General features: G+C 27.6%; 2 protein-coding genes and 1 long non-coding RNA gene across 11 annotated transcripts; 2 read left to right on the top strand and 1 right to left on the bottom strand.

Moving 5' to 3' along the window:
- Positions 1-1187: 1187 nt before the first annotated feature.
- Positions 1188-19596, bottom strand: LOC126848400 (inactive hydroxysteroid dehydrogenase-like protein 1). Of its 8 annotated transcripts, XR_007687254.1 has the most exons (7): positions 13529-13756; positions 12430-12642; positions 11930-12166; positions 10289-10632; positions 8966-9601; positions 6885-7051; positions 4854-4979 (listed from the first exon to the last, which is right to left on the bottom strand). XR_007687254.1 is itself a non-coding variant. In XM_050589288.1 (6 exons), exons 2-6 carry the CDS (start codon positions 12581-12583, stop codon positions 1310-1312), a joined length of 969 nt encoding a protein of 322 aa, XP_050445245.1. In that variant the 5' UTR covers positions 12584-12642; positions 13529-13756; the 3' UTR covers positions 1188-1309. The 8 variants fall into 8 exon arrangements, 7 of the variants coding, with proteins under 7 accessions (XP_050445245.1, XP_050445244.1, XP_050445246.1 ...); XM_050589288.1 differs by lacking the exons at positions 4854-4979; positions 6885-7051; positions 8966-9601 and adding exons at positions 1188-1543; positions 2183-2379 and having other exon boundaries at positions 10486-10632; XM_050589285.1 differs by lacking the exons at positions 10289-10632; positions 11930-12166; positions 12430-12642; positions 13529-13756 and adding exons at positions 1196-1543; positions 2183-2526; positions 3385-3621 and having other exon boundaries at positions 4775-4979; positions 8966-9375.
- On the top strand, positions 14210-20167 carry LOC126848397 (carbohydrate sulfotransferase 11-like). Of its 2 annotated transcripts, XM_050589275.1 has the most exons (6): positions 14210-16171; positions 16263-16370; positions 18233-18625; positions 18782-19069; positions 19474-19709; positions 19791-20167. In XM_050589275.1, the coding sequence occupies exons 3-6, from the start codon at positions 18305-18307 to the stop codon at positions 19954-19956; spliced, it is 1011 nt and encodes a 336-aa protein (XP_050445232.1). In that variant the 5' UTR covers positions 14210-16171; positions 16263-16370; positions 18233-18304; the 3' UTR covers positions 19957-20167. The 2 variants fall into 2 exon arrangements, with proteins under 2 accessions (XP_050445232.1, XP_050445231.1); XM_050589274.1 differs by having other exon boundaries at positions 14210-16370.
- A 1744-nt stretch (positions 20168-21911) lies between these two features.
- Positions 21912-23328, top strand: LOC126848417 (uncharacterized). The gene is made up of 3 exons (XR_007687255.1): positions 21912-22131; positions 22438-22592; positions 23069-23328. It is a non-coding gene; the product is annotated as an uncharacterized LOC126848417 (long non-coding RNA).
- The last annotated feature ends 1428 nt before the right edge of the window (positions 23329-24756 follow it).

Raw genomic sequence — 24756 nt, forward strand, 5'->3', positions numbered from 1 at the left:
TCAACTAGATCCATTTTAGAGCCGGCAAAACTACATGGCCAGATTCACTTTTTGGCGCCACGGTAAAACAGCTGGTTGATGCATTCTCATTACTGCAAATTTTCCACTTATCAGTGGTGAGTCACCACAGAGAAGACTTTGTTTATGCGCTTTATATCTAAGCTCTGTATCAAACATACCGATATAATTAAATAGAGACAAATCTGAGAAGAAATAATTAGAACATAAATACATATAATCGATTAAAAGAAATTAATTTCTCTTGATTAAATATATTAAATGGTATAACTTCAAAAAAAATTCTATCAAAGATAAGTCTTTCATTGACATGGAACAGAAAAATTATAAACTATTTTCATTAAACTATAATAAATAATACAAATAATATAAAAATTACTTTTGCAAATTTATCATTTTTATCAGTTACTATGACATGTCACACAATTATTGTGTGTTTTTAATCTACAATTTATTTATTTATTTATTTTTATAGTACAGATATATATATATATATATATATATATATATATATATATATATATATATATATCAAATAATAATTTTTTTTAATAATAATTTTTTTAATAATTTTTTGTAACATTTGACAAATGATTGTGGATGTATAATTTTATCGTTTTGAATGCTAATGGCGATATTAAAAGGGGCGTTCCAAAAACAGCGAGATATGACTGTTTCTGTGATTGTCTGATAAATGTATCAGACTTTCCTGATGAAAAATTTTGCCATAATCTTTTGCGAAAGTTTTCATTTTTTACGTTTTTGTTTCTAAAAAAATTTATATGATTGCCGGTCTGATTAGATGTTTTTTATTAACTTTGCATTGGTTCCCAACTTGGTGCTAAAGTTTGCATCAATATGTATAATAATTTTTGGTAATATTCTTAAATGATTCTTTATGAGATACACTTGACTGTGAGCCAATTTCGATTGGATGATATTGTTTGAATCTGCTAATAAAGCAGTTAATAATCTAATTATCAAAATACCGTTTATAACTAGTGATATTTAGTTTTATAATATATTTTATATAGTATATTTTTCAAAACTGAGCAGAATTTTATATAACTGTTTTGCGTTTTTAATATTCTATAAGAAACATGTTGAGTTTGTTAAATTTTTATCAATCTTAAGAAAATTATATCTGTATCTTAACTATATCTATATATTTATCAATATTTATAAACTTATAATTATACGTATTTCTTTATTTTGTTTCTTTAATATTAAAAATAAGTACAATAATTAGCTATTTATTTTTATATTAATTCACGAAAATATAAAAAAACGCTTAATTTTTAATAATAATTTTGCATTTTTTTTGGCCCTTTTGTTGAAAATAATCTTGTCTTAAGTTTTCATTAATTATTTGTCCAATTTTTGTTCTGAGCCATATAGGCGATGTTAATGTGATGAATTTCTGAATACTATGTGCCCAATATCCAGTACTGCTATCCATTTTACCAAGAATGGCAATGGCATTCTTTGCATAAGTTGTAGCATCAGGCACAAATATACTTGAAACCTGTAATTTTAAATAAAATGTATGCACATCAAAATTTTTATGATTGCATAAGAATAAATAAATTTCTAAGAGAAAGTAACACTTTCAAATAACATGTAATAAGAAATGTGTATTAAAAATATAAAATTATGACATATATACTAAAAATGAAATTTTGTTCAATTATATAAATATATTTTGTTAATTGTTATTTTTTATTTAAATAAATATACTATTTTCAAAAAAAAGTTTTGTTATATTAAATAAATTATTATCTGTATGTAATAAAAATTATAATTTGTTAAGTAAATTATTTAAGATTTTAATATAAAAAATATTTATTTGGAAATAAAAAATTATTTATTGAAATAAAGAAAACATGTGTTTTTGAATCCAGCAGCCCAAAATAAAAAAAATGTTTTTTTTAAGGAAGTAATTTAGTATATTAAAGATAAAAAAATAATTTTTTTTATTTACTAATAAAAGTGCACTTTGTTTTTATTTTATATTTTAAATTTACGTATATTTTCTGCTTGATTGAAATAACTTATTGTTTTGCAAGTATTCAAATAAATATTTTTTTTAAATAAAAGAAAAATTATTGATTAAAATTTTGATTACTTCAATATTTCTATTTTACTTTAATAATAGTTTAAGTACCTGAAGCCTATGGCTAAACGCGTTCATTTTGGTATTGACGAAAAGAGGTGACAAATGGTGAACGGTTATGCCGTGTCTAGAATACTCCGCTCTAAGCGCATCAGAAAAGCTCTTCACGTATGCTTTTGTGGCGGCGTATACCGTCATTAATGGCAACGGTTGAAACTCAGATCCAGAAGAAACATTGACAATCACACCTCGTCCACGTTTCTGCATCTGTCCGATAACTAATCGTGTCATTAACGTAGTCGCACCCACGTTCACATTGATAATATCCCACAATTCCTTCTCAGGCACTTCTCCAACGTACATGGGATATTCATATTGCTTACCCACATTATTGACTTAAATAAAAAAAAAATGATTAAGATATTATTTAATTATATTTCATTGTGGATTAAAAGAAGTATTATTTAACAATCGTTTTATAGTTTTAAGTTAAGTATATACATATATTTATAAACAATATTATATTATGATCACTCTTTTTTATGTGTATATTTTATTGCACTCATGTCATATTTATATTTTGTTTTATTATGAGAAAATTCTCTGACAGTTAAGTTGGGAAAAAAATAAGATTTGCATGCATTTAATATATAATAGTCACTACTTGATAGCCACGGACATTTGAGCTAAATATAAAAAAAAAAACACTAAAACTTAATTAATTATTCATGAATAAGTGAAATAAGATAGCACCATGAGATTAAAAAAAAAGTCTCCCGAGCAAAAATAATCTTTATGTAATTATATAAGATTGTATATACAATAACATATGTAATTTTATATGATCATATATAATAATATCCAAAATTTGATGTGATATGATCTTATTTTTATATAATTATATTCGGCCAGATGTTTTCATTATATAATCAGATCTAGCCGAATATGATTATTTAAAGATAAGATCATATCGCACTAAATTTCGAATGTTGTTATATATGACTAGATTATTTAGCGTCAAATTTTAAATTTAATTATATATATGGTCAGATCATGCATCACGCCAAATTTCGGATTTAATTATATATCTGATCTTATATAACACAAGTCCATTTTTCGGGCTATCTTTTTATTTCTTAAGTAATGAATGTAGTATTAATAATATTGATTTTGAATAATTTCTCATCTAATTTCTTATTAAAATCGGATTACGATAATTAAATAATTATAATTAAAAATAAGTTTAATTTTACCTAGTATACCGATAGGTATATCTTGCAACTGAGAACGAATCTTGATAAAAGCATTTTCTCCCTCAGTGAAATCCGCCGTTATAACTTTAACTTCGATTTTTGGATTTATTAATAATATTTCTTCTTTCGTTGATTCAAGTTTCTCTAAATTTCTGCTAATTAGAATTAAATTCATATTTCTTATTGCTAATTCTTTAGCGTAAGCTTTGCCGATACCGTCAGTTGAGCCAGTGACAACTGAAATATTTAAGCTTATTACAATTTATATTTATATAACAATCAATTAATAAAAATTTTTATAGTTAAATTATATAGTTAAATAATCAATTTGTTTTTTACAATTTTGGTAATTGTTTACATTAATTTACACACCTCACGAATCGTTTTCATTTTTACATATATTATAGAGGGCACATTCCTAAATAACACGGTACTTTGAATTTTGTGGCTCTCTCTTTTGGTTTCAGAAATATGTGATTTTGAAGTACCATAATTTTTCCATTTATTTCTATGATCTTTTTACTACATTTTACTTCTGTGTTTATGTATCTTTGTTTACATTACGGTCAGTATATTTTTGCTAAGAATTTCTTTTGTTTACATTTAGAGATGTTTTTATGTTACTGCTAGTACGCTTCAGAATCGTCTACTTTATTCGCAATTGTTACTCCACGCAAAGCGAGGTTTACCGCAAACCTATGTGTCTAGTTTTTTGATAGTGGAGCCCCCCTGCAGGGGGAGAGCGGAATATTCTCCACGCATATACTTTTTAATGCGAAGTAAGGTTTCAGAATTAAGTTAACAATTCTCCACTTTATATTTATGCATTAAAAAGTATATGCGCGGAGACAGTATATTTTGTCCCCCCCCCCCTCTCATTGCGGGGGAGTGCGGGCTCCACTATCAAAAAAACTAAGTCACATAGGTTTGCGTTGAACCTCGCTTCGTGTGGAAAATGGAAAAATCCAAGGAACTTTGTCCCGGAAAAAAAAAAAACTTTTTCCACGTCTGTTTTACACAAACAAACTTTATCTTTCTTTATTTTATAACAGAAAAAGCATTAAAACTGTGAAACATTAAAATTGCATATCTCTGGAACTAGAAGAGAGCGCCATAAAATTCAAAGTGCATGTTATTTAGGAATGTGCCCTCTATAATATATATAAAAATAAAAACGATCCGTGAGGTGTAAGTTAATGTAAACATTTATCTTATTTTTTTTTCCTTTCCTCTTTTGTCATCTAGAAAAATATGTATACAAAATAATAAGTCAAGAGGTGTTAGAGTTAAAGTTCATACAAAAATTATAATATATCACAATATAGTGTTTCAACTTTAAAAATATAAAATTGTTTTACAAGATATCTAAGAAATAATTTATCGTACTTACTAGCCCATTCGCCAAATTTTATACGCAAATCTACTGGCTTTTTATCATATATTTGTATAATAATTTCCCATAGAGTACGCAGAAATTTCGTAATTGGTCCAAGAAGAATTAAGCTGACTAGCAACCAAAATGCTATTAACAGTAGCATCTTCTCTCGTAAAGTCGTATTCATACACCGTACAATTATTTCCTTTTTATAAGAATGCTAAAACAAAATCACATAAAAAATGGCTTTCTTATTATAAAATTTAAAATTGTAATAATAATATGTAAAATTTAAAACTACTTTTTTTCAAGCTTAAAATAGATAATTTTTACAATATTAATAATAGCTAATAATATATTTAAATATTAATAATATCGTGAATGTTCTTGCACTTATTAATAAAACGATTGCCAACAGTGTCATTTATTTACATTGCCGATAATCTCGATGGCCGATAATCACAATTAGTTAATAATGCAGTTTATATACATACAATAAAATTGTGCATGCAATGCGTTTTTTGCACAGTATGTATTTGTATTTGAATTTATTGCTTAATATTTTATTTATTACTTAATAATGCAATTATGCTCATAAGTGAAACTATCAAAATACGTTGACAATACAATATAGAAAATACGAAATCGTTAGCAATCGCTTTGTCAAAACAAAACTAACTATTTTTTCCATTTTTATTTTTAAATATATTACTTTTATCATCGTTAATTTTTAAAATTGTGGCACAAATCCTAAAACACACTTGATATATTAAATTTTAATTATTTATATGACTACGGAACATTTCAGAAGACATTGCATTTGCGAGACTTAAAATTTTACCGCGTGAATGCCCGGTGAAAAATGATAGATCGAAAAGACGGCTATTAGACATCTATAGATATTTATAGACGCTTATAAATGTTTATAGACATTAATAGAAATGTTTTTTTGAAATTTGTATTTCTCACTGAAATGTTACCTAATTAAATCAAATATTTCGGTTAGAGTTACAAAAGTAATCAATCATTCCTTTTAACGATACCTTTTAATAGTACATTTATTTCTGCTGTTTTGTTTCTTCCCTTATGATATTATTTATTTTTATCTACGTGCGCTGTCGGTGCAGATCGTTTTCGTTTTATCAAATGTTCAAAGAAGGAGAGTCAAAGTGAAACTAAACTTTATTCTGCTCGGGTGAATGTACAGAAGGCCAAGTCGAGAAGTCACGGCACTTTCTCCATCTGCTGAGAATCTCGTGCCTCTATATACATGCAGTCGTTTACTTTCGTGGTCCAAATTGTACAAAAAGTTTTGACTTTTATATTTGATTTTTATATTATAAGTGATTTTTCAATGTAAAGGCTAAGATTAGTGTTTTCTTTGTTATACAATTTTATATTTATTTATTTTGACTTCACGTCAATGAAAATTACCTAAAGCTAAAGAATTTTTTTAAATTTATTTTGTAAACTATATATATAAGAAAAGCAATTTTGTTGAGTCGCCATTCACTCGTGAGTGTCGTGGCATGTAGATACTTTGTTAGGCAATGATAAGCCTCATTGATCCCACTTGCCTCTTCTAAAGCCTCACTTTTGAATATAGTCGACTGCATTTGTAATCTGTATTTTGCCCAGCAGAAACTAATGAATTTGCTAATAAACTATTATATTTTGCAGCTGGAGCGTATATAAATTGCAAAATTTATTTACACGGATAGAGTAAGATTTATAACAATTTAAGATATATATTATAAATTTTAAAATTAATATTGAATGTCCTTAAAACGCTTAAATTCTTGTCATAACAGATTCTTTGATCAATTCGAAATTGACTTATTTTTAATAGAAACATTGAGAGATATCGATTATTATTTATTGTTAATTCATAATTTATTTTTTCCGTTTTTTATATATTTCATTAAATTTTATATTAAAATTCTATTAAATTTTTGAAATTAGTTAAAAAATATAATTTAGTTTCCCAAATTTATTTGCAATAAGCCCATCTTTACAATTGTTTATAACTGAAAAAGTGGCTCGATATTTTTATTAATTGTAAGAAATCATCATCATTTTGGATTGGCTAAAGACTTTATCATTAGAACTCGTAGTTTTCAGATACCTGTGTGCAATAAAACGTGTCTTATTTTTATCATAAATATAATAGAAAGTCATTCCAGGAATAGAAAGAATGGAAAGAAGTAACATGATGTACTGAAAATTTTTTCTTTCTCATTTCCATCTTGTACAACTCGATGATCTTTTTTAGCATTTATTCGACGATACACACTTTATAATAAAGGAGATATAGAGTTATATAAGGCAGAAATCATGTTTCATAACTCAGTCATCTCTATAACTCAATTATGCCTCTATCGATTTTAGTGAATTTTTTTTATTCAAAAAAAACATTAAGTTTGTATTACAATGATTTTTTTATTTTTCATTTTTTATTTTTTTGAAATTTGTCTCCTTGATTATGTTTATCTCTAAAATTTTTAAAAAATACATTTTTTTTTTTACTGTGATACACTATCTGGAGAATGTCAGAATGAATGGACACTGTCAGAATTCATCATTTACAGATATTTCTATGATTAATATTAGTTTTAAAACAAAAAAAAATATTCATGACGGTTATTCCGCTTAAGAGATAACTGCTGAATGATAAGTTGTATCTAAATTAGACTATGTATGTCTAAATCCTGCTAGTATAGTGCATGGAAGCGTGAGTACAAAATAATTTATTTCTAATTTGTTATTCTCCAGCTGTTTTTAGCTGATTAGAAATACAGTGATATAAATATCGTATATCCATATTATTACTTTTTTGTATCATTTCAAGTCGGCTTGGTGGAATCAGACAAGAACGAGGAAACTTTGAAATAGACATGTTTAAAAAACAAAATAAATTTAGCTGATGCAGCTTGACAGTTTCAAGAAGTCGCAACTTCTGACTTTATTTGGGTTATAGAATCTCAAATTATATCGGATAGCAGTAACTTCACTATTACTATTTTTGCTTGCAGAGAATTTAATAAAATTATCAAAAATTTTATCTAACAACAACTTTCAATAAAACGATTCAAATGTTGGAGCTATTTGCAAGCAATGTTTGCTGAAAGTGATATTTTGTCGTACAAATAAATTTTATTTTATATTAATTATCATTTTATTCTCATTTCGTTTGATTATGTGTCTGTAAGCAATTGCACAGTTGTAATTCTTATCATGCAATATTGTGGAATGTCAAAGTTGAATAATTATATCATTTGAACGGGATGACCGATTTGAATAAATTTTTTTTTGTTTCAAAGCTAATAATAATCTTAGCAATATCTGTAAATATGATTTTTGACAATCCAGAGTGAGTGAGCAAAAGAGGATGTATTTTTTGAAGATTTTAGAATTATAACGTGATCAAGGAAAGTATTTTGAATAAATAAAAAAAGTTATTGTAGTTAACTTAATGGTTTTTTGAATAAAAAAAATTTGTCAAGATCGATAAATACATGATGCGGCTATAGCTGCTTTCTGCTCTGTATTATTCTATATCTCTTTTACCATGAGACGCTTTGTTGAATGAATGACATTGCTTAAAAGAGCTGCATAGTTGTATAGAATGAAAGCGAGAAAGAAAAATTTTGAAGTACAACGTGTTGCCTCCTTCCATATATTCCTAAAATAACTAAGAAATCAACTAATAATATATTAGTTTTAAAATGTAAAGTATTTATGACACTGATGCTTTAGTGTAATTTACGCAAGAATTACATAAGAATTACATTATAGCGCGTGTAATTGTGTGTACAGCCAAAAAGTATTTTCAAAAAAGGTCCTTGTACATGACATAAAAGTGAAAGCAAGGTATATAAAACGCAAAAAGATGAAAATGTCAGTGATAATCCGTCAAAGCGCAAGATGCAAAGACAATTAAGACGATGTGAAATAGGATTTAGCTTTGTAAAAAAGATTTGAGACAGATTGAATTATTCAATTATTTTCTTTTATTTAAATAAATTATTTAATGTTTGTTACCATGAAATGCTTTAAAAAAAGCATTTCATGGTTCGTTAACATTAAAATATATATATATGTTAATCATCATTAATTTTTCATGAGATTTGTTATGAGGTCAGAAAAACTGATCAATTATACATTGATTTTACATTATATGGCTTTGGTTTCTTTGAGTATACATACGAATGATTGTAGGTGAGAAGTAAGGAAATCCGTGGAGATATGAAGCCCGGTTAGAATATACTAACTGATTCGGGACAACTGACAAGAGAACGAGGAGCGGAAGAGCAGAGGCGCGCGCAGCATCTTTCACTTCACACACATCCTTGTTTTATCCTTGATTTATTCTTACCAAGCAATCTTTTCTATTATCTATTTTATTTATATAAATTTAAATTTATATTTATTGCATACAAGTTTGGATATCTTTTTATATAGCCTGTTTTTTATCTTTTTTATAGAAAGGTTTCTTAAAGGGATTTCTTTATCTTCTCCCTTAAATATTAAAAATAAGTATAATAATCAGCAATTTGTTAGTGATTTATTTTTATATTAGTTCACAAAAATATTTAAGAGAAATGCTTAATATTTGTAATAACATTATTTCAATTTTTTTTGTTCTTTTTGTTGAAAATATTCTTGCCTTAATTTTTCATTCATTATTTGTCCACTTTTTGTTCTGAGCCATACAGGCAATGCTAAAACGATAAATTTTTGAATGCTATGTGGCCAATATCCAGTGCTGCTATCCATTTTACCAAGAATGGCAACAGCATTTCTTGAATAAGTTGCGGCATCAGGCACAAATAAACTTGGAACCTGCAATTTTAAATAAAATATGCACATTAAAATTTTTATAATTGCATAAGAATAAATAAACTTTTAAGAGAAAACAAATGCAACATTCTGAAATAATATGTAATAAGGAATGTGCAATAAAAATATAAAATTATAATGTATACATTAAAAATAAAATTTTCTTCAATTAAATAAATACAGTTTGTTTATTTTGATTTCTTTTTTATTTGAGTAAATATATATTTTGTTTTCAAAAAATTGTTTTGTTATATTAAATAAATTAATGTTTACATGTAATAAAAATTAGAATTTTTCAAAAAAATTATTTGCCATTTTAATATATATAAAAAATATTTATTTAAAGATAAAAAATCATTTATTGAAATAAAAAAAACAAGCGGCAAAAATTAAAAAAGTCTTTTTAAAGGAAATTTAATATATTAAAGATAAAAAAATAATTTTTTTTTGCTAATAAAAGCACACTTTTGTTTTATATTTTAAATTTACATATATTTGCAACTTAAATGATATAATTAATTCCCTTGCAAGTATTTAAATAAATAATTGCTTTAAATAAAAAAATTCTTTTTTTATTTAATATATTTTTTTTTTCAGTATAGAGAGAGGGAGGAACATTTTTTGTACAAAAATTTAAAAAATTTTAATTACTTTAATATTTCTATTTTACTTTAATAATAATATAAGTACCTGAAACCTATGAATAATCGAGCTCATTTTGGTACTGACGAAAAAAGGTGATAGATGATGAACGGTTATGCCATATTTAGAGTATTCCGCCCTCAGCGCATCAGAAAAGCTCTTCACGTATGCTTTTGTGGCGGCGTATACCGTCATTAACGGCAACGGTTGAAACTCAGATCCAGAAGAAACATTGACAATCACACCTCGTCCACGTTTCTGCATCTCTCCGATAACTAATCGTGTCATTAACGTAGTCGCACCCACGTTCACATTGATAATATCCCACAATTCCTTCTCAGGCACTTCTCCAACGTACATGAGATATTCATAAAACTTACCCACATTATTGACTAACAAAAAAAAAAAATGATTGAGATATAATTCAATTATATTCCATTATGTGGCTAAAAAAAAGTGTTATTTAACAATTGTTTATAAACAATATTATTATGACCACTTTTTTTTACCTGTAAATATTTTATACATTCATATGGTATCTGTTCTACGAGAGAATTCTTTGACAGTTAAGTTGGGAAAAAAATAAGATGTCTTTAATATAGAGACTTGTGTTAATTATTATTACGAGCTCTCTTTTCAATTCAAATAATATTATTTGCACGCATATGAATGCATCTACTCATGATGAAATCTTATTTTTTGTTTTATAGAATAAAGTATACATGTTATATATATATATATATATATATATATATATATATATATGATACTGAAACTTAATTGATTATTCATGAAGAAGTAAAATAGGATAGCACTAATCAATACTAAAAAAAAAAATCTTCCGGAAAAAAGTAGACTTTATATAATTATGTAACATTATATACATGATACATAAAGAACATCCACTAAATATACATATATATATATATATATATATATATATATATATATATATATATATATATATATATAGCGTTACTCCTTATCAAAAAATGAGTTGAAATGTCCTAAACAAAGTAGTCCCAATCAGCGCTGACCTTTATCGCTTTAGTCAGATATCACTGAAGCGCATGCCTGATAGTGCGTGGCCGTAGCACGCATACTATCGGGCGCGCGGCTCATCGAAATGCGCCCAGTTAAACGTCGATTGCTTGGCATGACTTTACTCAATAATAACTCCTTCACTCAGCATTATAGAAAAAAATGCTTCAGAATTTTTTGATTCATTTTTTGGTAAAAAATAATGCTATGTATTTAGTGAACGGTCTTTAAGTGTCACCCTATATAATTACGTATGCAATTTTATATGATTGTATACATATAATCTGTTTTTATATAATTAAATCTAGCTAAATATGATTATATAAAAATAAAGTCATATTGCATTAAAATTTCGATATTATTATATATAGCCATATGAATCGCCAATATTACGTCAAATTTCGGTTTTAATTATATATATATAAATATATATATATATATATATATATATATATATATATATATTTTATATTTTATATATTTTATATAATTACATAAGTTTATTTTTTCGGGCTATCTTTTTATTTCTTAAGTAATGAATGTATTAGTATTAATAATATTGATTTTAAGTAATCTCTCATCTAACTTTTTATTAAAACCGGATTACGATAATTAAATAATTATAATTAAAAATAAATTTAATTTTACCTAGTATACCGATGGGTATATTTTGCAACTGAGAACGAATCTTGATAAAAGCATTTTCTCCCTCAGTGAAATCCGCCGTTATAACTTTAACTTCGATTTTTGGATTTATTAATAATATTTCTTCTTTCGTTGATTCAAGTTTCTCTAAATTTCTGCTAATTAGAATTAAATTCATATTTCTTATTGCTAATTCTTTAGCGTAAGCTTTGCCGATACCATCAGTTGAGCCAGTGACAACTGAAATATTTACGCTTATTACAATTTATATTTATATAACAATCAATTAATAAAAATTTATATAGTTAAATAATCAATTTGTTTTTTACAAAATTATTTTTTTTCTTATTTGAAAAATATGTATACAAAATAATAAGTTAAAAGATGTTAGAGTTAAAGTTCACACAAAGATTATAATATATCATAATACAGTTTCAAATTATAAACTTTAAAATTATAAAATTCTTTTACAAGATATTTAAAAATTAATTTATTGTACTTACCAGCCCATTCGCCAAATGTTGTTCGCAAATCGACTGTCTTTTTATCACACATTTGTATAATAAGCTCCCATAGAATATGCAGAACTTTCGTAGCTAATCCAAGAATCCAAAAGGCAATTAAACTGACTAGGAGCCAAAATGTTATTAACAGCATCTTATCTCGTTATTTCGTTATTTATATATCGTATAATTATATTTTTTTTTTATGAAAAGCTAAAAAAAGATTACATAAAAAATAGTTATCTATTATATAAAATTTAAAACTATTTTTTTCAAGCTCAAAGTAGGTGATTTTTACAATATTAATAATATCTAATAATATATTACGACATTAATAATATCGTGAGTATTTTTGCACTTATCAATGAAAGGACAACAGTGAAATCAATGAAATCAATGAAATCGCCAACAATGTCATTTTTTTTTACATCGTATTGCCTATAATCTCGATTGCCGATAATCTTGATTGCTAATGGTCCCAACTAGTTACATTAATAATATAATTTGTATACATACAATAAAATCATGCATGCATACAAGCGTTTTTTGCACAGCATGTATTTGGACTTTTAAATACTTATTAAGTATTCAAATAAAAACTTTCAGCTTAAGAAAAACTTTTTTTTAGAAGTTATGAAGTTATATTTGCAGATTTATATTTTTATGCACATAATGCATGAAAATGTTTTTTGTAAAAAGAAACGAAATTTTTTTTAACATTCATTTTTTAAAATTTTGAAAAAACACCTGGAACAAATAGCTATTAATATGTTTAATAAAAAAAAAACTAATTTTTTTATTTTAAACACGATAAGCGAACGTTTTCATGCAATCGTATAGCCATCTAAAATTGAAGGAGCTTTACAAACATTCGCATAACATAAAAAAAAAATCTTTTTTTGTTAAGTTAAAAATTTTTCTTTTAGTACTTAATAATATTGTATTAATATTGTAAAAAAATTTTTTATTAAACCGTTGCGTTGCAAAAAAAATCTAGAAAATGTTTTCATTTTTTGAAGGTTCAAACGGGTATATCTTTTTAAGAAATAGCAGCAACTAAATTATATATAAATTGTATTTAAATTATTAAAGTACTTACGTGGAAACGTAGTTCACAGAAGCACAGTGAGAATATAAAACAAACGTCTGTTACTCTCAAATTTTCGATTGAAAATGATGTTATCATCATACGTGGCTTCTGTGATAATATAATCATTCCAAAAGTCATATTGATAGAATCAGGCAATAAAGATGAAACTTTGACTTGGCGGAAGTCGGCGATAAAGATGAAACTTCGACTTGGCGGAAGTCGGCGATAAAAATGAAACTTTGGTGTTAAAAATAATAAATTTATTATTAATTATTTATTCAAATTTATTATTTATTTATTTTTTTATTTATTATTGTATTATATTATTATTGTATTATTGTATTGTATTTTTATTGTTCCCTTATGGGGAATTTTATTACAATTTTATTATAATTTCACAACTTCTTACTCAGTATACAATATCTCGTGTCATTACCTGACCTGACCCTTTGCGACCTTACAACTCGTTTCCCTCCCTCCCCTTGCTCGCCTTGCTATCCTCTTTCATTCTTTTCCTCCCTTTCTTCCGCCCTCTTCCTCCCATTGATCTCATCTTCATCGTTCTCGATCTTCATCCACTGCATCCATCGCCTTCGATTCCGATCCGATTCCATCCTTCCGCATTCCATCTGATTTCGATCTTCCTGACGCTTCCGATTTCTGATTCCGATTCCTGATCGCTTCACCATATTCATTACCTTCTCTCTATCTTTCTTCTCTTTTCTGCATCCTCTTCTTTTACCTCTTTCCAAATCATATTCCTCCTTCTTCTATCTCTTCTCTCTTGTTCCTCCCAATCTCTTCTTTCATGCTCCCTTTTCTTCTCCTTGTCCACTCCTTCACTGTCCTCTTCTACCTTCTCTCTTTTTCTTTCTCTCTCTTTCAATTCTCTCTCTCTCTTCTTAATCACTGCTTTTTTTCTCTCTCATCCTCCATTCTTCTTTCCTCCCAACCGCGCATCTTCTGTTTTTATTATTTATTTATTTATTTATTTTCTTTTTTTAATTTATTATTTATTATTTATTTTTCTGCCCGACAGTTACTAAAAAGTCGCAATTTCTGATATTATTTGGATTATAAAGCCTCAAATTACATCGGATGGAAGTAATTTCATTACACCTTTGCCTGTAGAGAACTTTAAGATCATCAAAAATTTGATCTAATAACAGCTTTCAAAACAAAACGACTCAAATGTTAAAATCATTTGTGAGCAATATTTGCCGAAAGTGATATTTTATCGCAAGACTGAATTTTGTTTTACATTAGTTATCATTTTATCTTTAGATGTTTGATTATGTTTGTGCAAACAGTTGCACAGTTGTTAATCTTATTACCTACGTCATGCAATGTTGTGAAATGTCAAAGTTGAACAATTATATCTTTTGAACGGAATGGCCAATTTAAATAAACTTTTTCTTTTGTTTTAAAGTTAATGATAATCTTAGCAATATCTGTAAATATAATAAATTGTGACAGTTTAGATGATGCTCCACAATAAAAAAAAGATGTATTTTTTGAAGATTTTAGGATTATAACGAGATCAAAAAGGCGAATTTCGAAAAAATAAAAAAGGTTTTGCACCAAACTTAATGCTCTATTGAATAACATAAATTTGTCAAAATCGATAGAAGCATGATTCAGCTGAAACGCTATTTCTGTTCTATATTATCTTATATCTTCTTTACTATGACTGGCTTCGACGAATAAATGGCACCGCTGAAAAAAACTTGTCGAGTTGTATAGCATAGAAGCAAGAAAGAAAAATTTTGCAATATCATATTACTTCCTTTTATGTATTCTTGAAATGACTAAGAGATAAATCAACAACTACTATCAGTTTTAAAATAAAATGTAAAATAGTTATAGCACTGATGGTTTAGTGTAAATTACGTAACAAGAATTACATCATAGGGAATATAATATTATGTATATAGCAGAAAAGTATTTTCAAAAAAAATTCCCATACATGACATAAAAATGAAAGCAAGGCACATAAATCGCAAAGATATAGAAATGTCACTAATAATAATCCGCCAAACCGCAAGATGCAAATAGACAATTAAGATTTAGTTGTGACGATTGTTAAAAATAATTTAAGACAAAACTAAAATGTCCAATTATTTTTTTTCATTTGAATAAATTATTCAATCGCTTTAAGACACAGCATTTCATGGCTCGTTAAAATATATATATATATGTTGATCGTCGTTAATACATTTTTCATGAGGTTCGTCATGAAGTCAGATAGTCAGAAAAACTGATCAATTGCATATGCATTATATGATTTTACATTATGTGGTTTTTGGTTTCTCTAAGTATACATATGAACGAAAGGAAGGTGGGGAAGTCCATGGAGATCTAAAGCCCGGTTAGAGGAAGACTAACTGATCCGGGACAACCGAAAAGAGAACGAGGACGAAAGAGCAGAGGCGCGCGCAGCGTCTTTCACTTCACACACATTCTCGTTTCATTCCTGAGGGCTTACCAAGCAACCTAAGACGATCGCTGACTGCTACTTGGATCGGTTGCTTGACCACTTCGTTCTTTTTACGGTGATACGTTTCTGCTGATGTGTTTCGCATTGTCGAACGCGAATCCACTTTGTCGCTGTCGTTCTTTCCTCTCGAAGTTTCGGGAGAGGTGAAACTAAAGGTGTCTTTCGGAAAAAAATTTCTATTCCTAAAATTTTTTTTACTCGAGAGAAATTTCCTGTGTCAATCTAACTCTCTGCTATTTTTGGAAGATCAACATCTTTATGAAGAATGTTTCGACGTGTGCTCCAAAGACTCTGCAAATTTACTTTGATTTTGAGATCGTTTCATCTATCTGATCAAGCTAAATTATGAAAAAAGTAAGTCAAATATGTTATAACAGAAGCACGGAAAATATTGTTATAATATAAACTATTTAAATTAAAATTGCTATTATATAATACATGGTGCATAACATTTTGGAGTAAATGTAGTAATGTTAGGCATGATTTTTCACCCGATTTAAAGCACGTGAGTGCATTCAAGCAATTCTCCATTAAGTAGATCTAAAACTATCTGATCATCTGTTCGACATCTGGCAGCATTTCAGTCTTGATTGCCGAAAGACAGTTCTTCGAATTGAAAAAATTTTTCTTTATTCAATCAATTTAACTCATTGTGTTGATTGTTCTTTGTTATATCTCCATTCTGTATCTCCATTACGATATTTCTGCGTGAAATGCGATAATCTGCATATATTTTTTATACTTGTTCATCAAGCAATTATGCTCCGTTTTTTTTTTTTAACAAAAGATTAATTGGTAAACGCTTGTTATTTACGATATATTTTATTATTATTATTATTATTATTATTAGCGTTTTCGAGTAAAGCAAAGTTTGATTGCTCTAAGAATGATTTGAATTTAATTAATATAAATAAATCTATTTTTTTTTTCTTTGTCAAATTTTTATGTGAAAAGGAATAATAGATTTGTGTCCAAAACAGATAAAAATTTTCAATAGCGATTGTAAATACTATATATATATATATATATATATATATATATATATATATATATATATATACAATTATATATACAATTTGTTGCCTACTTTTGTAACACGACTTTTATAAGTATAAACATGCATATCAAAGAGGAGATATTATCTAAATTGTAGTATGATTGCATTTGCGTTTCTCTTGTGCTATGACCGTAACATTGACCTAGAAAGTTACATTGTAGCTTATTTCTTATTTTCTGTATCAAAGAAAAGAAAATGCGACAAATAATGTAAATAAAAAATATAGTAAAATGAAAAAGTTATAAAAAAAGAAAAGAAGAAATGTTCTGCAACGCAATGTATGTCATAAAAATAACTAATTAAATACAAAAAAATATATATATATATATTATTTTATCATGTATCTCTCAGACATTTTTAATAATAATTACGCTTAATTACGTCACCTTTTAAAATATCACTAATCATATACAAAATTAGCTTGAAAATTTATGCGGAAAGATTACTACGATTAAATATCGATTTTAGTATTTGTTTCATTTCCTGCTCTAAGTATAATAAATTACGTATTCATATCCGCATCGATAAATGCAGCCATCTATTGACATTTCTTACTAACAAATAGCATAAATTTTATGAAAGTGCTCTTCTCTTTGATATTTTATGATAAAGGATCTATTTAAAGCTGAACTGGCTGCACTAGTTCAGGGTTTATCTTTTTCTTTTTATATTAGAAAAAGAAAGATAAGCTCTGAACTAGTGCAGCCAATTCAACTATAAAGAACAGACCTAAAATGTTATGCTAAATTTGAAATCTTTCCGACTATAAATATTTTTCTCCGTTTAATAATAAATAGCAAGAAATAATTTAATTTAATCGTTTATAATTGCAATTGTATAAGTAACAATTATGTAATTTTAAAAAAGTTTTATGATATTATGATTCATAGATATATGAAAATCTGAATTATCTTATCGCGCGTCTTGTAAAAGTCTCTGAGGAAAAGGAAATTGTCATTTCATTTTTGTCGATGTAATCTCATACATTCGTCATAACAAATCGATAATTTAATTATAATAAGCATATTTTTTCCCATATCAATTACATGTATTTACGTTTAATCAATAAAATCATAGAGAAAATTGATATTATAATTTTGTAATAATATGCTCTTATGAAATAAGAAAACTGTATAAAGTAGTCTTGTTTTCTTTGCAGAATTAAATTTTTACAATATTTGTACGATATTTTGCAAAGAAGTTCAATGCCCGCGGTGAACAAAGGAAAACGATGGCAGGATGTCGAGTGTGGAGGATAATTTTTGTCATTATCATTATGTGGGAAACGACCACAAACGCAAACAGTGCGAACGTCGCGCAAATCATTGCAAATGAAGGTGACAGGAAATCGTTGGAACCGAATAAATACATTTATTCGTGGACAGGGCCAAATGCTTTGGCCAGGTCGGCCTTGGTAGAGCGACAGGAAAGATTGCAGTATAATTGTGAGCTCGAAAGTGGCGAGACAAATATCAATGGATTAAATCCAGAATTATTCAGAAATATTCTTGTGGACGATTTGCACGAATTGCTCTATTGCTATGTTCCCAAGGTGCCAAATTTACTGCCGTCTTTTATTTAAGATTATCTGTAACGATTTGTGAAAATAATAATACCGATTAAATCCGAGGTTCTGTTTATTTAAGGAAAAATGTTAAAGTTATTTTTTCGCATGTGTATTCTAAAATGAAATAATTTTATCTTTCAGGTAGCTTGTACAAATTGGAAGCGCGTACTAATGATCGCGACCGGAAAATGGCCCGGTAATGATCCTTTAAAAATACCGGCCGATCAAGCTCATTCCCCGGGTACTTTTCAACGATTGAGTAATTATACGCTGCCCGAGATAGAAAAGAAATTGGCGACATATGACAAACTGATTGTCGTGCGACATCCGCTGGAAAGGCTTTTATCAGCTTATCGAAATAAATTCGAGACTAAACATGAGAAAAGTGCAAAATATTTCCAGAGCCGTTTCGGCAAAAAAATCATCAAAGTAAAGAACAGGTTTTCTTAAATGAATGCGATTTTTTTTTTAGATATATGTACATAAATTAAGAGTATTATAAATTTTAGCAAATTAAATTTATATAAACTGTATATAGAAATGATAAAAATAACTTTACATTATCGTAAAATTATACCGCAAATTGCGTGAATTCACATGCAAAAAATCTAGTATTCTAGAGAGCTAAATGCTTATTTCTTCAGTAATTTCATCATATTTAGAAGTACCGTATAATTGCAGACTCCTAGAATATGATTGTATAGTTAATTGTGCAAGTTGTCCCACTTTTATTGTATTAACTGTTAATGGCAGATTCCATATGCAAATGAAAACAAATAGCTTAATATCGAGGTATAAATAATTTTTAATATTAATAATATTTTTACTTACAGAAATACAGATCGAATGCCACCGAAGATTCTCTAAAAAACGGCGATGATGTGACGTTTCGCGAGTTTGTGGATTTTGTCACCGATGATTCCGAGAATGGAACTCGAAATGAACACTGGAGACCAATATACGAGTTGTGCCAACCATGTATAGTTAATTATAATCTCATAAGTAAATACGAGAGCTTGGTCGAAGATGCCACAGAAGTTCTTGAACGGATAGGGATTACCTCTATGAAGTAAGCATTCGTGATAACAAAGTAATAAAAATTTTAAATGTCAGAGTTGCACATTTTATTGAGCAATAATTATCTGTGTAGTTTTCCAACTAAACCATCAAGCAGCGAACCGACATCGAAGAAATTGGATAGATATTACTCAACTTTAAGTTACAAGCAGCTTCGTAAACTGGCAGATTTGTACAAATTAGACTTAAGGTTATTCGATTACTCCTTGGAGGATGTATTGGGATTTTCTTTGGCTTAAGTCACCCGTTAATATTAATAGAGACAGATGTACAAGTTTGCTGTCACATTACTAATGCGTCTTTAAAACCTACATAATCTAAGCTACAGGACAGTTCCACATGCATTAAGATAAATAATTATTACTACATTTCATTATCGATTAATATTTTATAAGTGTGTATATATATATATATATATATATATATATATATATATTCTAAAGTAGATTTCAATTTTAACAATAGACTTGAACGGATCTTTAATAGAATGAAGACACTTTTTTATATAAATGAAATATTGTTGCTACCTCATATATAGAATTTTATTTTAAATCTATAATTTATAATATATATGTATATATATATATATATATATATATATATATATATATATATTTAAATTTTTCATGTACATCTTATTTTTACATTTTTTACAATTTTGTTTTTTTGTATATTAAGATAATTCAGTATTATCGATATGAGCGAGCAATCAAAATTAAGGTATATAATAAATTCTGAGATATATAAAAATATACAAAGCTGTGTTAAATAATTAAATATTGAATAATTAAATATAAACAGTTTTATAAGCTGTGAAATATGAATTATACATGCAGTTTGGTATACATGCAGCCAAAAGAATTTAACGAAATTAAATTAAAGAGAATAAAAGAATCTGTGTTTTGTTTGTGCCAAGAAAGAGTTACTTTTTAAATCGAGTTTCATAAAAATCATATGAAACATATGTCTTGCTATTTTTATATTGACATGCAATTTATAAAACAAAATTTTATCTTAGAATATTCTTAGAATATTCCTTATTTATATGCGCATTTTTTGAATACTTAAATACATAAAAGTTTTGTTTTACTATTTTAGTAATGTGCAATGTGTCATATCGTATTTAAAGCTGTCGCTTTGAACGCAGCCATATTTGCGTACCTATGCCTATTATACGTTTACAGAATATGTATTAGTATCTATTATGAAATTTTATGTGAGATTTTTTACTCAGAAAGTTTGTAAAGATCAGAAACTATATAGTTACCAATTTATCAATTATTTGTTATAGATAAAAGTGTATATATATTATATTGTATATAGCATTGTCAATAGTATAGTATGGGTTATATGTATTATGTATTCAACAATAAATTATAAATTAAAATTTTGCTAATTAATCGCTCAGTTATCTAATTATTAAATAATTAAGTAATTATTAATATTACAATTACATTGATTCAATAAATTAAAAAATAAAAATAATTGTTAATAAATTTTTTTTTTTTTTTGAGAGAGATACTAATATGTTCCATAAAGATCTAAGTTTAAATATATTTTTGTGAATAATAATTTCTGTCGGTTTTTAGAGTAGCCTAGTTTAGCAAAAAATATGAGTGAGAAATATGTATACGTGTTTTTCACGAGGAAAACATGTTACATAACGACCAGCTGGAGTTTAGGTCGGAAGTGTTCGTACATTGTTCGCATCGAGATTGATGTCTAACTAAACGAGTTAAATTTAAACGGGAGCTCGAAAATGATGGACGGCCTTCTATATTGGCACACGTCGGTTAAAGAGTGAAAGCTCTTAATCGCGCGCAATAGTTCTGGCAGAGTTGAACAGAGTTTCAGAATAACACGACGCATGATGCAGTTTTCATTTATGTTTAATGGACGGAGGCATATTAATTACCCAACAATCTTGAATCTGTCAATATTTGTCATTTTTTGATGTCGTTATCCGGTGAGGGTCATTTTTGTCAGAAAGTTATGTCCAATATTTACAATGCCTTAATATAACTCGAGGTAGCGGAATTCGTTATGTACTCTCCGAAGAAATATTAGCCGATGGTGGGATCTCGTTTTCTACCAATCCTGAAGCAGAAGATGGTCGATGAGAAGGTGCGACACGGTACGCGCGAATGAGCGGGTGGGGTTGATGATGGTTCCTGGAGGAATTTCGGGATCACAGAGGGTCCGAGCGCGCGGATCCTGCACCGCCTAATCTAGTCTATCATTGCACGTAAGACGGCGAGGAACGCACTTCTGAATTCGGGTTATCTCGAAAACAGGAAGCCGACAGTTTTGTGTTTTTATATATAACAATAACGATTACAATCAAAAATAAAATTCCGAGCATTATAGCAAAATTTTGTTCGAACCTTTGCAAATTTGTGATAATTTAAGTATTCGTGAGTATCGTCGTTATTTCTCGAATAAAGATTAATTGCCGATCAATTGCCTGCAATGAGATTAATATAATAATATTAGTAGAAAATATAATATTATATGTATAATAATATTACATATATTAATTATAAATTGCTGAAAATTGGCTCAATATTTAAAATAAAAGATAATTAATTTGCTCTAACTTATGTATAAATTTATGAAAAGATTGATCTATTGATTCGTAATCTATATAGAATATAAGTAGGATGAATATATCGAATAGCAGTAAATATAGTGAATAATGAATTCAATATGCAACAATATAGAGCGCGCTGTCTATACCGATCAAAAAATGCCACAAGCGGCCCACGAGACGCAAAACATTTTGATGACGTACTTCATTCTTCTTCTTCTATTAATCTCACTTTGGGTATTATACTCGGGATTATTCTTCTAATCACAGCAGACATTCCTCATTATGGTAAGTTATTATTAATAAATATATTTAAACTTTTACATGTTAATTACTTATATCAACATACTTGTATCTAGATCCTTAGATTAAAAATTTTGTTTTCTTTCATATAATTTTGATTCTAATATAAGTATTATAATATGGAATGGCTTTCGTTCCCTTATATATATATATATATATATATATATATATATATATATATATATTAAAATTATTTGAATTATATAAATATTTTTTCTCACAATTCATTAAATCATAGAACAAGACTACTATATTGAAAATATTGTTACGTTGGTCATTGAAATCTCTGAACAATAGGTACAATTTCATTATTCATTATACTTTGACATTAATCTTATTCACCTTATGATCGTTTCGTGCTACGTTTTATTATTGATTAATTGAATTATCAATAACATAAATTAAGAAAACATTTTGATTTGCATTTAATGATATCTTAAATATAATACGTCGTATTTTAGAGCTGAAAAACAGAGAAGACATGCGTGTCAAAAGGCGGATGCATTCGAAGGATCCAAGATGGACATTTCATTCGAAAAGCTCACTGGTTCTCTCCATCACTTCTTATGTTTTTTCTTGGTGGCTGGAGATACATGTTTTACGCAAATCTCTTTCGATCGTTTAGTGACCGATTTTTACAATGAAAATTATTTAAAAATATTTAAATAATAATTTAAAATTATTTAAAAATAAATCAGAATACAGAAAGATGTTAAAAGGTTTACTTTACTCTTTTCTATCATCTTGTTATTTTTTACTGTTCTATTGTAGAAATCGGCCATTTATTAAAATTAAATATTTATATATATATATATGAATTATATTTTCTAAGATAATTAGCAATGAACATTCTTTTTTATCTGAACTTGAAACAATTTATTATCTCATTAGCATTTCTACAAAATTTACATTGTCATTAAACTGTGTTCATTTGAGATCACCGAAATAAATATATGAGTCTCACGTGCGTTTATATCGGGTCCATTTCGTTCACTTTATTTATTTGATTACGTTTGTTTAAATTTGTTCGTAGTACATCTTCAATATATATAAGATCATAATATATAATACCAAAAAATAAATTTTTTCGTTTGAAAAGCCGGCTGAAATTTATTTTATGACTTATTTTGTCTCTCCAAAAATGATTTACCATTACATACAGATTAGCTGTGATATAACAAAACATAATTGAAACAAAAAATGATTTTTGTTGCAAAAATTGCAACAAATACAGATGTTACAGAAACGCAGAAGATATACTCGCGAAAGATACGTGGGCGTTTACTCCAAAAATAGTCGACGCTTCCAGCTCTCAAAGTTCGACCATACGTTCACGTAGAACTAAATCAGTATTTTCGACAGCATTCACGAAAATAGATGACGTAATTAGTACACATTTCAATGCTGGGTAGCAATTAGCGTGCGCTGCATTAACGAAAAGCTTTCAAATATTGCATAAGGCAGAGATTTCTAAGATCGTATGACTCGAGTATCGAATTACTTGTTTGTTTTATTCAAAACTTCTGAAATATTCTTCACGATATAAATATCCACCTTCGCATCCATAAAGTATCTTCTCTTTTTCACACATCGTCTTATTCAACAATTTTCATATCTCATATATTCGCGAAATTAAATATCAAGTTTACTGGTCTTTAACATGTCGGGTGCTTTTATATTATTTTACTTGCCATTTCTTTCATTTCGATAAATCTATTAGCTTTATGATTTTCCGTGATCACATTATAATATTTGTTATATTTGCATGTTGCTATTTCGAGCCTATACCGTACATTAATGCCAACATTAATGAACAGGTGCGTGCAGGTGTTGATAACGAACTATATATATTAAACGAAGTATATTTAACGGAAATTGATGCACACACATCACATCAAATAATGGAGAAAAAAAAACCCAAAGGAGAATCAAAAATTATAATAATTCATAGATCATTTTTTCTACACGATTTAGTTCTAAAGATTATCGGACATGATTATAGAATACTTGTAGTAGTAGATCTTTTCACGGGCGTGGACTTAAATGTTACGACAGCGCTCCAGTAACCGCTCGAAATAGATCTAATCGTTCCAGATTTGTGATGCTGACGATGCGGCATTCGCGCGACCAGTGTCCTGAAAAACGTATG

This window comes from Cataglyphis hispanica, chromosome 3, assembly GCF_021464435.1.
Source record: "Cataglyphis hispanica isolate Lineage 1 chromosome 3, ULB_Chis1_1.0, whole genome shotgun sequence".
Lineage (NCBI taxonomy): Eukaryota > Metazoa > Arthropoda > Insecta > Hymenoptera > Formicidae > Cataglyphis > Cataglyphis hispanica.